Here is a 16,392-nt window from a genome sequence, read left to right on the forward strand (position 1 = left end):
ATCTCTTGAATTCCTCTCTTTATTAAGATGTTTACGTATTACACCCGATGTATATTCCTGAGTTAAGCATAAAAGACCCTTAGATTGCGTTTAAGGTTTGTTAGCTAAACGTGAATTATGTAAAACGGAAGGATTTTCTTTTTTCATATTTATAACAAGGCAGACGAAGTAAACCCCAAGGGAGCCCTAAATTTCTGAAATCAAGTACGCGAGGTGGCGCATGACAAGCGTGGCGGAAATGTCGCAAGCGTTCTGGGACAGTGCAAAGCATGGACAGGACTACGCCACGGCTGAACTGTACGGCGGCACTCACAGGTGTACAACGGGCAGCGGAAAGTTGACAACCCCTCGGCAATGTCAATATAATCAAATCAATGAAAGCCAAAAAAAGAACAAAATAAATTTTTAATAAAAACCAGCAAAGGTCAGTGTTTTAAAGCAAGTAGTTTTTTTGCTCACACCTTCATTTCTCTAAGAAACAAATTTGGGGCGCCTTTTTCTCGCGTAAAGATTCTAGAAATTCTTGGAGATTCCTTTATGTGCCAAGTTAGTATTGGATGAAAATCCCCTTTGTTTTGCTTACATTCCTAAGAGGTGGGTGGAAGAACTTTGATGTACCAAATTGCACCCGAACCTCTAAGTAGTCCCAAAAATAGTGCCATTGAACTGCATTGGCAACGCTGGTGTAAGTCACCAAGCGATATTCCTGTTCTGTTTTTATTTTAAAATCTTCGACTTTTATTAAGAACGTATTAAATATTATAGTAAATTTAAAAGTGAAGACAGTCTATGAAGGAGAGAACACTAAAACAAGTTTGTCAAACAAGACAACATTGAGAATCAAAAGTTAATGAGGAATTAATGATAAGCTCAAATAATTCTTTGTTACAAACCAAGTTTTTTTCGGAAAAACAAGCAGCAAAATTCTTGGAAAAAATGGAGATCCGTAAAAACCTTCAGATACGCTGGCAGTGGCAGTTCTGGCCACTCTTGGGCCCATGGCATTTTCAGGATAAATTTTAACAAAATTGTTATTTATTAACAAAATTATTTACATTTTGTTAACTAATTCATAATTTATTTTAAAATTTATTATTTGTATTTTTCATTTATGACTAATTTAATTATGTTGATTAAACCACTTTTGCCCACTGGGGAAGGGGGGGGGGGGGGGGTTCGGCCATAAATTTACCCTGAGTAGCTTGGATTATCTTTCTTCACGTAGGTTTGAACAAATATAGAACTTACATTGACAAATCAATACCTGGTGTAGTAATCCCCTAAGGAATTTGTGACATTTGTCACATGGGGTTAGTTCATCAAAAGTTGTTTCCTGGAGACGGTGCTGCGAAGCGGGCACCAGCAGGGTATCAGGTACTTCCTCAGACTTCTCTTTCTTCGCCTGATCACACAATTCTTCTGCACAAGCTAGCATCGAACGCTGTACAAATTCGTCACGAATTCCAAGAGCCTAAAATAAAAGAGGTGACTAAAGACTGAGATTGAAATTAATCTATTCAAAAACAGGATGTCAATTCATCGGGCAAGGATTTTTTCCTGTTTCTTTTTTCTTAATGTAGATAACAAAAAGCTATTTTTCCAAACCTAGGAAGGGCAATGTTTCTAGTTTTTCAGTGAAAACACGAAAAAGGATACTTTTGAAATGTAGAAAGTCAGGGTAGTGGACGGGGGGGGGGGATGCAGTAAAACTAGAAACAACTCTGAAAACAGATAAACAGAAATTTCGCGAATATAATACAAGAATTTTGTTCATATAGTATTTTACTAATTAATTAACAATTTATTTCATTTTATTTTATTAACTGCACCCTGTACTTTATTAATAAATTTTCAAAAATTACAGAACGATTATCACCGTTAGATTATTTTTTTGAAATTTTGCACCCCTAAATATCTGTACACAGGGCAAGCACCCCCTCTGCCTACTGGGGAGAGAATTGGGTGAAATAGATTGTGATGGTTTTAATTAAGTGTATTTAAGGTTATGAAACTTTATAATATATTTAAGATTTTAGTTCTTTAATTTTTCAGTTTTAACACACATTCACAATTTACAACAACAGAAGACAGGATAAACTGAAGGGTTTTTGCTTAGAACAAGATGGAGACGTACAATAAGTAAAGAGACGTGATTACCACTAAACTATTGAAACACATGAATAAATTACACATGATGTGTTCATGAAACACATGAACACAAAAATTACAATTCAAGCGCAGCAATACTCAAACTTGATGTAATTATAACAGCCCAGCCCATCTTTAAAATATTCAAGAAAATCATTTTGCTTACCCGAAACATGATTGCCACTATCTATATAATATGATTAATATTATAAAGAATTAGCTGTAATGCGTAAATAGTGAAATATTAACAACAATAGCTAAAGTCAATTTAGAAAATCAAACTCAAAAGATGTGAAAGAGATATGGAGAAATAGAAGAGGTAAAGAGGAGAAAATAGTTACTTCAAATGCAACAAATAAACTCGCCTTTTAAAAGTATCTAGTGCTAGACAGCCTATGTACTGACAATTGATTCGTAAGGTAAAAAATCGCTTTCCAGACATTTTTTTAAGTTCAAAGAAAGTTGTCAGACTAGTAAACTGAACTTGCTGGAATTAGATCAAATATCAAATTTTGATAATCTGTAAAAGCTTAATTCAACTAGCTCAGCCACTTATCTTTAAAACATTTAAGAAATTCTATTTAGAAAGCACAATTTTACTATAAAAGCTATTGTCTCTATCAGTTTTATATATTAAAAACACATATATTTTATACTTACAGCCCCCTGCCAGAAACCCAAAAAATGCGCTCTTTGCAAATCAGACAGTCACCCATGTTACAGTTACAAATGCCCTATTGCACTGGCTCTGCTGAAAGGTAAATCTAGGTCAAAATGAGATTCAGATGCTAAATTTTGTCATGGAACATTAATGGAAAAGTTACGGATCGAATCCCAATTCTTTCACAGTTCTTGCAGCCCCATGACCTAGCTCTGATTCAGGAGTATTTCCTGTTGGAAGACTGCCAAAGCCTCTTACCACTTTTTTAATTTTTATCTCCCGGTTCGTGGTGCAGTTGTGAGACTGCAAATCTGTGACATTAAATCTGTTCCTTGACAAAAACAACATCCATCTTCATATACAAGATGAAGAATGACGTCATAATCGGAGCTACAACTATATATGACGGTAAAGGTAAAAACTATGATAATGACATCAGTATTTAATGACGTCATCCCGCCAATAAAAACAAGAACTGCAAATGCGTCAGTATCATTTGATTATCAAAATCGTTAAAGTGAACATGTCAGAAAAAAAGAGTGAAATTTTCAATAGATTTTATTCTACAATTTTCAATAGAATTTTCATACAACAAGCACATGAACGAATCCCAACATGCGACAACATGCATCAGAACGAATCCCAACATGCAACAACAAGCATCAGAACGAATCCCAATATAGGACAAGCATCAGAACGAACCCCAAGATACGACAACAAGCATCAGAAAGAATTCCAACATACATCAGAACGAATCCCAACATGCAACAACAAGCATCAGAAAGAATCCCAACATACAACCAATTCAACTACGCATCAGAACGAATCCCTACATACGACATCAGGCATCAGAAGAAATCCCAACATACGACAACATACGACAACAAGCATCAGAACAAATCCCAACATACGACAACAAGCATCAGAACAAATCCCAACAATACGCATACGTATTAGAAAGAGTGGAATTTTCAATGGATTTTTTTCTAGACTTTTCAAACGACAACAAGCATCAGAACAAATCGTAAGGGAAGAAACCTTCTGCCATCTTGAAGCACAACGGAGAAAAATGAATATTATTGTAAAAAATTTACCGGAACAAGAAGGAGTTGATGATGTAACTCAAGTGAAGCAAATAATTCAAAACCAGCTTCAACTTCCAGTGCCAACAATATTAAAGGCAACCAGGCTGGGGGAGAAAAAACCAACCACTCAGAACTCTGTTTCAAGATACCAGCCCCTTCTAATTCAGCTGCCAGAATCAGAAATTGCTCTGAAAAGACAGATTGTGCAAATGTCTTATGTGAAAAGAAAAAGCCTACAAACATTCTTTCGCAATGATGTACCCAAACGGTTTAGAACAGCTGGTAGTTCTTATGCAATTATGTACCAAAACGGTGTAGAACAGCTGGTAGTATTAGTGAACCTCTCTCAAGAGTACCAAAAAACTAATTGAGCAAAGACTATGAGCAGCAGCTCTATTGCTGACAAACGGAAAGTAAACCCGGCTAAGAAAGTGTTTGCCAATAACCCTGGTACGATACGTCACTCCTACTCATTTCCTAGAATCCTTCTTGCGAATGTAAGGTCACTAGTAAATAAAACGGAGGAACTACAAATTATTCTTGGCAAATACCAGATTGATATTGCTTGCCCTACAGAAACATGGTCTGCTACAGAAGATTCTTGCTCGATTCCTAATTATGACTCCCATTTTAAGCCCAGATTGGACAAAGATGGTATTCCTCTATCTCATGGTGGAGGAGTTGCTTTTTTTTGTAAGTGTACCCTCCCAAATCGGATTCTATCATTTTCTGAAATAGAGAACAACTCCAAAACTGAAGTTTTGTGGCTCTGGACCAGACCCAAATACCTCTCAAAAGAAGTATCTTGCATGATTTTTGGCATTATTTATTACCCTTCCCGTAGTGGATTTAAGAAGGAGCTGACGGCATATCTGCAACTTTATCCTGACAGAATTCGCCGCAAATACCCCTATGCTTCAATTACATTATGTGGTGATTTTAATGAGCTAGACCAAAAGTGACTTAGCGCTGCTCTTAGTCTTGACTAGGTAGTCAAGTCACCTACACGTAGTGATAAAACCCTAGACTTGATTTTTACCAACGTTGAAGATTACTACTGTGCCCCGAAAATAGCCCCTCCATTAAGGGCAAGTGACCATGTATGCATCTTTTGGACCCCTTTATCATCCTTTCCCCCCTAAACCATTGATCACTTATTCATATAGACCCATTACCGACGAGAAGATTGCCCATTTCAAAGTAAAACTTAACTCCAAATCCTGGGCCAATATCCTATGTCTTACCAATGATGATGAAATGGCTTCTAAGTTTTCAGCTGAACCATGGATAAATAAAAAAAATTTATGCCTAATATATGAACTTGATAGACTCTTTAAGGAAGGATTTTTCCAGGAATCTCAAAAACTTCGAAACATTGTTATTAGTGAAATTCGTAAAGCAAGAAAAGAGCATGGTGCTCACGTGCTCAATAAGTTACTGTATTCGAACCCTAAGAATTTCCACAAATGTACCCAAGATCTCATGGGAAAGGTCTCTTCTAAGTTTCTCTTACTGGATAGTAATGGCAACCCGGTGAGTGCAGACATCATGAACGATTATTTTACTTCAACTTGTAAAACTCACCCGCCACTCCAAAATATGCCGGCCAACAGTGCAGTGAGTGACATTCCTGTGATTGGAATACATCAGACCCAGCTTAAACTCGAAAATCATGATACAAATATGTCAGTTTACCCAGGTGATATCCCTACCAAATTGATTGTGAAATGTGCCCATTATTTAAGCGTACCTCTAACTGCAATTTTTAACCAATGTTTTGTAGATGGTATTTCTCCATTGTGTTTTATACGAGCTTTTATATTACCTATACCAAAAAACAAGACCCCAAAAGTCCCCTCTGACTTAAGACCAATATCAAAAACCTCTATTTTCTCTAAAATTTTTGAAAGTTTTATTTACAATTTCCTCTTTGATGATATTCAAGATAAAATTAACCTAAATCAGTTTGGTTTTAGGCCGAATCCTAGCACCGCCCATTGTTTATGTTATATACTTGACACTGTTTTCAAACATCTTGAGTTAAGTACTTCCTACGTTGAAGCTGTTTTTGCTGATATTAGTAAAGCCTTTGACAACTTGGATCATCAGACAGTTATTGATAATGCAAGGGCTTTAGGTGTCAGTGATTTTGTTTTACGTGTAGTAGCTAGTTTTTTATCTGGTCGTGAGCAAATGTGTAGTCCTCCCTAACGGAGATTCATCAGGTTTTACCTCGATATCCTGTGGAGCACCCCAAGGGACTAAATTGGGTCCTTTAGCATTCTTAATTGTTTTTAACAATGTTTTACCAAACTTTGACAAAACTTTTAAATTTGCGGATGATTTGACATTACCTAACCTTTGTCAAACCTCAAACACTTTGGGCGTTAAACTTGACTCACTCATTAACAACTTAAAGAATGATCTTGCCAATGTTAAACTCAATCTGAGCATACTGAAAAGCAGTTTAATGTTATTCTCCTTTTTAAAAAATATACCCCCAATCAATAATTACCTTTGCATCCCAAACTTAAACAAGGTTAAGCTACTTAGTGTGCACTTGGACAATGACCTTAAATGGAAATCTCACTCTTTTCACTTATTTAAAACATGTGGTTTTCTACTTAGATCTTTCTCCCTTCTTAAACGGTTCTCCATATCAATCCAGAACCTTAAAATAATTTATTGTTCTTATATAAGACCTTGTCTTGAACATGCTTGCCCTGTCTGGCACCTTGGACTTACCAAATCTTTTTTTTTCTTTGAATTTAGCACAGCCTCGCAAGCTTCGCTTATGTTGTGCTATTGATTAAGAAATATTTTTTTTTTCTAATAAAATTGTTCTACTACTAAGTTCTTTCGTATCTTCGACTTTTTTTTTTATAGCTGCGATCAGGTTTCAAAAGATTAGTTTAAAAATTGAGTCTAGAATGTTTGAATAAATACAGTTTTCTCCATAAGATAATTATTTTGCAAAAATACATAATGAGAGAAATAATTATTTCCACTTATTTTCGAAAATGGAAAAATTATTGGACCACTTCACTAGGAATTGGCTACAAAATCTAAACTGTACACCAGACATTCCAGAAAACTTCCTTTTGCGTCACTAGTAGTGTTACCCCTTATGACACAGGGTTAAATATTGCTTGCCGGATGAACTTTCTTTGATATTTTAAAGGGAGTAGTACAGTCGGATGAATGAAACTTCAGGAATCAGCTCAAATATTAAATCCTGGTATCTCTGAAGATTTCATTGACCACGCTCAACTGCCTATCTCTAAAATACGTTAAAAAATTACAATATCCAGTTGAAATTTACGGTGACCTTCGAAAATAGGCAAATTGTGATAAATCTATTCTGAATTTTGAATAAAGACTATATAAAATTGTGCATTAGGAGACCTGCTAAAAGGGGCTTCATCTTACGTATCGGAAAAAATCTGCCCAGTTTCATTAAATTTCATAGGAATATTTGAAATTTTGTGTCTACAATTATCCGTTCTTCCACTAAACTATGAACAAAATGACAATTTGTAGAGTTATCAAATTACAAAATCTAATATATCTTCTTCTTGATCAGCGTTATCAAATAGAGAACTAAGATAGTTTTTCCAGTATTTCTATCAATTTATGGGTGGTAGGCCTAATTGTAAATTAATGCGTTTTTAGATATAAAGTGTGCTTCAATAATCATTATTTCAGAGACATTTCTAAAGTGGTGTGTTAAAATTTCAGGTTTGTTTTTGCAATAGAGTATCTGAAAATTACTTTTGTTTTCATTAATAAAACCTAGGATTTTTTTTTCTGTTAAGCAAATTGTTAAAAGTAAATCGATTGTATTCATGTCTAGTTGTGTTGCGGGAAAAAAAAACTTCGGTTTCACCTTTTTTTCTGCTGCCAATTTCAGTCTAATGAGAGAACGTGGAAAAGCTCGAACCTTAGCATAGTTATGATCTCGTACCAGATTGATGAATACGACGTACAATTTGGAAAGCCCCGCGTAATTCTTAACTTGGGCGAGAAAGAGACTTACAATTCCACGAAAAAGACTTACAATCCAACATAAAGAAGCAGTTTGCCATAGGTTTCAAAGTTTCTATATGATTTTGAGTTCGTTAATTTTTTACGACCTATAGATCACCGTTTGTAGACAAATCTGAAGCGACGGTTTTTCGGCATTTCTAAAATAAAAGACAACGCAATACATACTTTTTGTGATCAAATGTACCCTAAAATTTTGCCACACTGCGTACTTCAAAAGTTGTTAAAGATAAATTGGCCAGGATTCATAAATGTCGTTATGAGAATCCAACGAACTTCAACTAGCAATCAAAGATTTTCGGTACTAGTAAGCAGTGTCATACGGGAAAAATGTAGTAGATTATCGGGATTGCAACTACAAAGAATAGACCTGTCATAATATACATATAAACTTTGTAGGCTACCACTTTATGGTAACTCAGTAGAGCCAAAAATAACTTACTCAACAACGAGTAGCTTTGACCGTCTCAAGTAACCACTGAAAGTGACACCGACATGCTTAAGTTTCGATCCAGGAAAACTTTCACCCTCTTAATGATTACGAATGAAGACTATAGGCGTAGTGGGGTATTAGGTAACGACGGAGTTAAAAAACAACAAACTCAGCTTTGGGTTGATAGAAACATAGGTCGATGTCTGCGTGACTCTAGGTTAGAACCTAGACCCTAGAGTTCTAGGTTAGAACTAGATGGTCAATATGCCAGATTTCAGAGCGCGTCATCAGTGTAACAAAATAAAACCATATCAGTACAATCCATGGGAAAACTACGAAATACATGTCTTGTTACAATAAACAAGACTTCTATCATATAGTTTTTGGTTTTGGTTTTGTAGAATAGCTCCTTAGAGATAGTTGTGATGATATTGAGCCCAGAAGTCCTAGTGAAAAAAAGAAAGATATCACGGTAATCTTCTTTATGCATAAGCTTGTCATTTAGAGAATATCCTTAAGGAAGTAAAAAGTTACAATCGATCAAACCCTCTAGCACTGAAATCTTTAAACTTATTGGTTTGCATCTATTTGGCCTCTGAATGGTAAGTTTAAAATTAAAAAAAGAAAAAAAAAAGAGAAAAAGCTACAAGACAAAGCTTCAGCAACTCTTCTTAGAAAAAAATATAGACAAATCTTTGCGGTTACTAAACATCATGCATAGAAAGCGGAATGTACTCCGGAAGAGGAAGCTATTCTTTTTCTTCGAATACATCTATTACTTTAGTACTTTCAAATCATTTCTAAGTGAAATACGGGTTTCCTAATCAAACAGTTCGTGGTAACGAACTGTAGTAAGGAGCGACCAATTTTTGCATCAAAAGAATCGCATTCTTACGCTAATTTTAAATATATAAGTTTCTTCAAGTTTATTTTTACCCATCAAAAGTTACAAGCCTAAGAAAGTTTGCCTTATTTTAGAAAATAGGGGAAAACACCCCCTAAAAGTTAAAGAATCTTAACAAAAATACCACCATGAGATTCAGCGTATCAGAGAACCCTACTGTAAAAGTTACAAGCTCCTATTTACAAAAATTTGGAATTTTGTATTTTTTGCAAAAAGGTAGAGCAAGGAAGCCTGTTTATTTATTTTTTTGTTTTTTCTTTTCCCCAGGGGTGATCGTATCGACCCAGTGGTCCTAGAATGTCAAAACAGGGCTCATTCCACCGGAAATGAAAAGTTCTGGTGGCCTTTTTAAGTGACCAAAAATATTGGAGGGCACCTAAGACCTCTTCCACGTTTATTTTTTCCCCAAAATTACTGTATCAAAATTTTTAGATAGCCATTTTTTTCAGCATGGTCGAAAAACCTAATACTTATATCTTTGGGGACGACTGACTCCCCCACAGTCCCCTAGGGAGGGACTGCAAGTTACAAACTTTGACGATTGTTTAAATAAAGTAATGGTTATTGGGACGTGTACAGACGATTTCAGGGAGACTTTTTTACGTTAAAGGGGGTCGGGGGAGGGGGTTACGTGGGAGGATTGTTCCATGGAAGAATGTATCATGAAGGAAGAAAATTTCCATGAAGGGGCCGCAGGATTTTCTAGTATTATCTATAAGAACAATGGGAAAATAAATAAAAAAAGTTCTTTTCTGGTGGAAGTATGGAGCAGCATTAGAACCTAAAACGAACAGAAATTATTACGTATATAAAAAGGTTCGTCTCCTCCACAATACCTCACTCTTTAGACTAAAGTATTTTTAGTAATTTCAACTATTTATTTAACGGTGTTTGTGATTCAGGAGTCATTCTTAAAGAATTGGGACCAAGTTGAAGCTTTAGTGTAAAGAGGGAGGTATTGACGAGGGGGAGAACCCCTTCATATACGTAATAAAAATATACAAATATAGAATTTCGTTACGTAAGTTAATTCGTAAGTTACGTATATTTATTACTAATAAAAGCCTTCGTAAAAAATAAAAGTTCTAGTTGCCTTTTTAAGTAGCCAAAAATTGGAGTGCAACTAGACCTCCTCCCCCACCTTTTTTTCAAAATCGTCCGGTCAAAACTATAAGAAAGCCATTTAGCTAAAGATAAATAAATTAATAGACAAATTTCGTTTTAATTATTCATGTGCGGTGAGCCAAAATCAAAAGATGTATTAATTCAAAAACGCTCAGAAATTAAATGAAAAAAAAACAAGTTTTTTAAGGGCAAGTAAGGAGCAACATTAAAACTTAAAACGAACAGAAATTATTCCGTTGATGAAAGGGGTTGTCCCCTCCTCAACGCCTCGCTCTTTACGCTAAAGTTTTTTGTTTTTTTTTTTAAAGTAAAGTTGTTAGAAAGAGTCAAACTTTAGTGTAAAGAGCGAGGAATTGAGGAGGTGACAACCCTTTTCATAAACGGAATAATTTCTGTCCGTTTTAAGTTTTAAGGTCGCTCCTTACTTGCAGTTAAAAATCTTGTTTTTTTTTCATTTAATATGGAATAGGGCAGACTAACACCTGCGACATTCCCAGAATGCAAGAACACGTGTCTCATAAATTTGATACAACCTAGTTATTTCCCCTCTTTAGCCCATTTTTTTCCATCAATTTTCTTGAACAATTTTCTAAAGTGATTACATTTTTGGAAGCGTATCTTTCTCCTTAATATTCCTGAAGCGAAATACTTGTCAAGGGAGCGGTAAATAAACTTCAAAAAAATAGCATCATCCATTTTTTTAACATTCATTCTATCTAAAGAGCCTAATTCTGGATTTATCTTCCCACCTTAATTTGACAGGTGAGACTAGACTATCCAGAGGAGATTGAGAGATCGAGAGGGGAGACTATCTAGGATTTCCACCTTCATCTATGTTCTTCAATATAAAAAATGTACCCTGGTAGATTTTATTAAAAAATTTGGAAAATTGACTTAAAGAAATGATTTTATATGTTAAAGTCAAAACATATTATTCGCTACTGTTGGTACTATTAAGTTAACTCTTGTTTTTAGGGATAATTTTTAAGACTGTAATTAAATATCAATCGGGTGTTTTTACGCAAAAATCCAAAGAAATGTAAAAAGTGAACTTTGTCAACTGGGTTTACGAAGTACCAAATTAAAATGATCATTAGCAAAAACAGAGAAACAGAATAATATAGCCAATATTAGTGCATTTAAGTTCAACTCTTCGGATTGGGGTCAGAATATAGACATACTTAAGTCCAACCTTATGGTGAGGGTCAGGAGAAATACGAGAGACTCCCATTTTCAATTCTTCCATGGGGATCTTCGAATATGTGTGTGGGGGGGGGTGAGGGATTCTCCCTTGGCCGCAACGCTCCTGTGTGCTGCTACGATAGCCAAGCTGTCATACCTGGTACCTATTTTTTAGAAAAGCAAATTTTTTTAAAATGGTTTTGAGACACAAAATTTTCTACGTAAAGCATAGTCCAAGAAACAAGTGTTAGAAATGAAAACATTCTTCCCAAGGTTCAGTTAATCCTGACCCTTGCCTTGCATAATATTTATAAGCTAAGTATTGAAAATAAGAAGAAACATACATCTTATTTAAAACTCTGCATATAATTTTGGATCCTTTTTAGTCTCATTCCTTTATCAAACACTAACGCTCCAAATGAAAATGAAGAGCTTTGCTATGTTTGACGCTAAGAGCCTGTCCCAATTGTTTTCTTTGTTTCAATTTATTGCTTTTTACAAATGCCGAAATGTCCGTCTTATTTCTTGGTAGGAAAGCCAAATTTGAACGCAAAATGGTCAGAAACAACTAACAACACACTACCATATCTTTAAGAAACAGTTTTGAAGTGCTTAGTGAAATAGAAAAAGATTATCCAAGTCACGTTAAAACCATGACTTTTGTTCAGTGAAGTTGACATACATAATTGACAGTTTTAAAGTTGCTAAGACCCTAACTCTAAAAAAATACCTCCAATGTCTAACACAAGTACGATGTAAAATTCTAAACAGAGAGGAAGACAAAGTTCATGCAGGAGCGAGCAGGACAGCAATAAGACAGAAATCCCCATTGGCCAAGAAAGCTTCATTTTTCGTCTCAAAAGCTTGTCTTGCAACAATTTTAAATTGTCAGATTTAGTCACAATCTTATAAGGGATATAACAAATTCATATGCATAGCAAATATTTTAAAACTGCAGTTGTATGGATCTACAAGCCACCAAATTAATCTGACCTCAGTAGTAGAAATGACTAATATAAAATAAAATTACGAGTTTCCAAACTGCGAAACGTTGTTTTTAAGCTTCTTGCAATGGACTTTCTGCATCCAACAGCAATCTTCCCGTTCCTCCTGTTTCTCCGTCAATTTCCAAGGAATCTACTGCATTCTTTTTTTCTTGTATGGATTTTGTCTTCTGTGGCGTGACAGATATTTTGAACGGAGAAACACTATTTCAAATGCACTGACAGATTAGGTAATTACAAATCTGATCTTACTAAAACATACCTATCTTGGGGATTGATGGCAAATATGGCAAACACAGTAAAAGTTTCACGTTTGACACAGTTACAAAACTGTCATTTCAAAACAACGGACCAAACCAGAAATTTTTATGGCAAAATTCACAGCTAAAGCCGGAAAATTTCTTTATTTTATTGTTGAGATTTCACCATCACCAAAGATTGAAATTTCGAATTCTATTGGTGATTCTTCTTCCTTAAAAAGTTGATGGTTTTAAAGTTCTTGAGCAGATATCATCTGATATTTGGCTTATCCTTAAAAATATAAGAGAGTGTCCTAACAGCAGGCGTGACTGATTTTGATGGAAGAAATAGTAAATACTAGAGGCAAGCTATATCAATTGCAACACATGCGAAAAATTTCTAGAGGAAGTGAGGTACTTTTTTTTTAAATACTCCAAAATATAATAAAAACATTAAAAGGCAAGACTTACAATCTGAAACTGCAATATGTGCAGGATGTTTTAAAAGTAGAGACAACGATCTAACACTATTATCATGTTTATGTTACTTCTACAGCTATACTAGCTTAATTTTAACGATTTCAATATAACTTACCTAGCGCGGGCATAGATGTCGTTGGTAGCTTACTATCGTGCACTGCAGTTGGCTTATTTTTCAAAATAGATTTTGGTTTCACAAAAGATGACGCCGGTTTTGCCCTTGAGTCAGATTTATCAAAGAAATCTTCGGGTAAAGTTTCCGAAAAATACAAAGAGAAATGTAAGAATAGGATATAAAGAGCAATAGAAAAATGCTGCATAGAGTTCATTCCAGCTCACCCCTGCAAAAAGAATTTTTTTTTTTTTCATTGTCTACAGATAAGATCAGAGATAAATTTCATATTTAATAAAAGACAAACTACACTTGAGTACAAACCAAAATTGCTCCCATATATTGCTGAGAATTATTTTTGAAAGTTTTCATAACATAACCAAGCCTCTACCTTTTTTTTAGTAAGGTTTAAATTAAACAGTTTTATTTGAACATAAACTAGACCTACGTTGCCTGGGCAACGTGAAGTGTTGCGGCAACCTTTGTCCGGCTTCGCCGATAAAAAAGTTGCGAGAGCAACACTTTGGTTTTGTTTCTTCGCTATCGGTTAAATTCTGAAGTTGTCAAAACTATCAAAGCATTCAAAACGGCATATTCAAAGCAGAACACAATCAGTTATCACATGATCAAGTTCTTCAGCGTTGAAAAAATAACAGCAAAAGAATATCGGAAGAAGGGACTAAATTGAGTTTGCAGCCAGTTGAACTTTATCCTTTTCAATCGTAGACATCGTGACCGATGGAAACTTGGAACATTATCTTATATAATCTAGTTGGTATTATAAAGCTATTCGTGACTTTTCAGGATCAAATACCATAGATGTGCACCAATTTGCACAAATTTTTAGCCTCTGATGAACCTCCTCTAGCAACCGATTCTTACTTACAAGTCCCTCTCCCATGATATACATCCAAGTTCACCGGAAACAAATAAAGGGTACACCAACTAGCAAAAGTTGCAAACCCCTTGTCGCTGAAGTCATTGTAGCCTAACAGCCAATTATTACTTACAACTCCCCTACATGTCTTACAATCGGGAACCAAGTTGTTCTTATCCTCAATTACACCAGAAACAGATAATAGGTACACCAATCAGCAAAAGTTGCAAACCCCTCATTGCCAAAGATGATTATAAGCTAATAATCGACTGTTGCTTGGAAGTCCCCTACATATCTCACAATTGGTATCGGCCTATTTTTGGTTCAAGTGTGTACCTTACCACTGAAGTTGTCAACCCCTTGAAACTTTCAAACTGGTGTATGTCATGAAGGAATTTTTGTAACAAAAAATGGATGACATATACTTTGATCAACTCATCAACGTCTATCGATTGTCATTGAAAAAAAAAATTCTATCTGTCTTAGTTCAAAAGTTGACTTTTTTGCCGGATGCCAACTTTCTAACACCACCACTTAGAAAGGAGCAAAGGATAAGCTCTAATTTCTTTAGCAATGAGAGAACTTTTAAAGTTTAAGAGGTATATCTGATACCATTTCTCTATGGCAATCCCAAGTAGAAAAAAAAGAATGGTAAAGTCAGCTGAAATCACGAACAGAAATGGCTAGAAACAATAGATGGCAGCACTTTCGGACCCGTGGGAAAATCGCACTTTTTTGTTTCTGTAAATTTTTCTATTTATCACTCAAAGAAGATATATTGGCTGTGGGGCCGGGAAACTACCGCATATATTTAACACTTATAGATTTTAGTCCATCTTCAATTTGAAACTGGTGCCTGCCTGCTTGCCTACTAGAAACGGAGCTTTCCACTCGAAAGCGGAAACATGGTTTGATGAGACGAAAGCTTGGCTGCACAACTTCAGATACTCCTCTCTGACATAGGCTATATAACTCCACTTCACTTCGCACACCATAGGCTCAGGCTCGAGGACAAGCAAAAACCATCCTTTTTGGCCCCAGGCAAGAGTTCTACGGAGCTTTCCAAAATGTAATGTCATATTCATCAACCCGGCCTAAGGTCCACACTTTCCGTAAAAACCGCACAGGTTAGACCCTTACCAGTTTCCAGGAATAAGCTGAGATCGGCGGCATAGGAAAAAAAAAAAAAAAAAAACCGGGACAAAACCAAAGTGTTGCTCTCGCAACACAATCAGTAGTAGCTATTTTGCCAGCGGTAACAAAGCCAGGACTCAATCTTGCAAAGGGTATAACTAATTTTGAGGAAAGTAAGTCAAAGTATGGAAGATATATCCTTGCAGTCATTACACGCTCAAAGGCATTTTTCACACATTTTAGTTATGTCAAATCTCCTCCTGAAGGTTAACCCGTAAGCAAAGTCAGAAGGAGGCAACTGGTTCATATTTCACCATCCAATAGAACCCTGGGTTGAACCACCTCTAACTTGAGAGTGGTCTTGTAAATTGGCGGTTTTCTAATGGGATTTAAAAATTTTCTACACACACAAGCAGCAGCTACTTCCAATTTTCATACAAGTAGAGTCAGAATACACTCAAATAATAAATACAAGGGACATTTAAGCAATAGCCTAAAAGAAAAAAACCTTAATAACACAAGAATTTGTAAACCATTTGAAATCTATAAAGAATTACTAAAGGAAAGGTCTTTGAAATATTAATTTTCCCAAAATAAATATGTATCCTATGATTCCATTAAAAACACACAGACACATAGTCAACTTATAATTAACCACATATTCGACTAATAATTCAGCTGTACCCCTCTACTACCCATGCAATCTGAAAACTTTACCTGATACTAAAATAAAACCACAATTTTCCTTTTAATTCAGCTGTTCCCCTCTACTACCCAAGCAATCTGAACACTTTACTTGATCCTAAAATACTAAGTTTCACACAAAGAATTCCTCTCCTGTCATTACAACAGTTTCAAAACTTTGGGTCTATACCTCCATAGCTATTGATTGTTTAGCCTGATGGAGATTTATTTTATAGGTAAAATTAAATAGAACAAGGTGACAAACAATAGACATGGTCCA

At 35.4% G+C, this 16,392-nt stretch overlaps 1 protein-coding gene across 8 annotated transcripts in view; it reads right to left on the reverse strand.

The window, feature by feature from the left end:
* Positions 1-1,190: 1,190 nt before the first annotated feature.
* Positions 1,191-16,392, reverse strand: part of LOC136040577 (uncharacterized) — a 53,223-nt gene continuing 38,021 nt past the window's right edge. For 2 of the 8 annotated variants that reach the window (XM_065724817.1, XM_065724819.1), the window contains 3 exons: positions 13,421-13,564; positions 3,904-4,082; positions 1,192-1,471 (listed from right to left, as the gene is read on the reverse strand). In XM_065724817.1, coding sequence (XP_065580889.1) covers positions 1,208-1,471; positions 3,904-4,082; positions 13,421-13,564 — 587 coding nt within the window. In that variant the 3' untranslated portion in view covers positions 1,192-1,207. Of the gene's footprint in view, positions 1,472-3,903; positions 4,083-8,134; positions 8,294-13,420; positions 13,565-16,392 lie in introns of those variants that run through there. The other 6 variants (XM_065724823.1, XM_065724824.1, XM_065724816.1 and 3 more) reach the window with 5 other exon arrangements.

This window comes from Artemia franciscana, chromosome 21, assembly GCF_032884065.1.
Source record: "Artemia franciscana chromosome 21, ASM3288406v1, whole genome shotgun sequence".
Lineage (NCBI taxonomy): Eukaryota > Metazoa > Arthropoda > Branchiopoda > Anostraca > Artemiidae > Artemia > Artemia franciscana.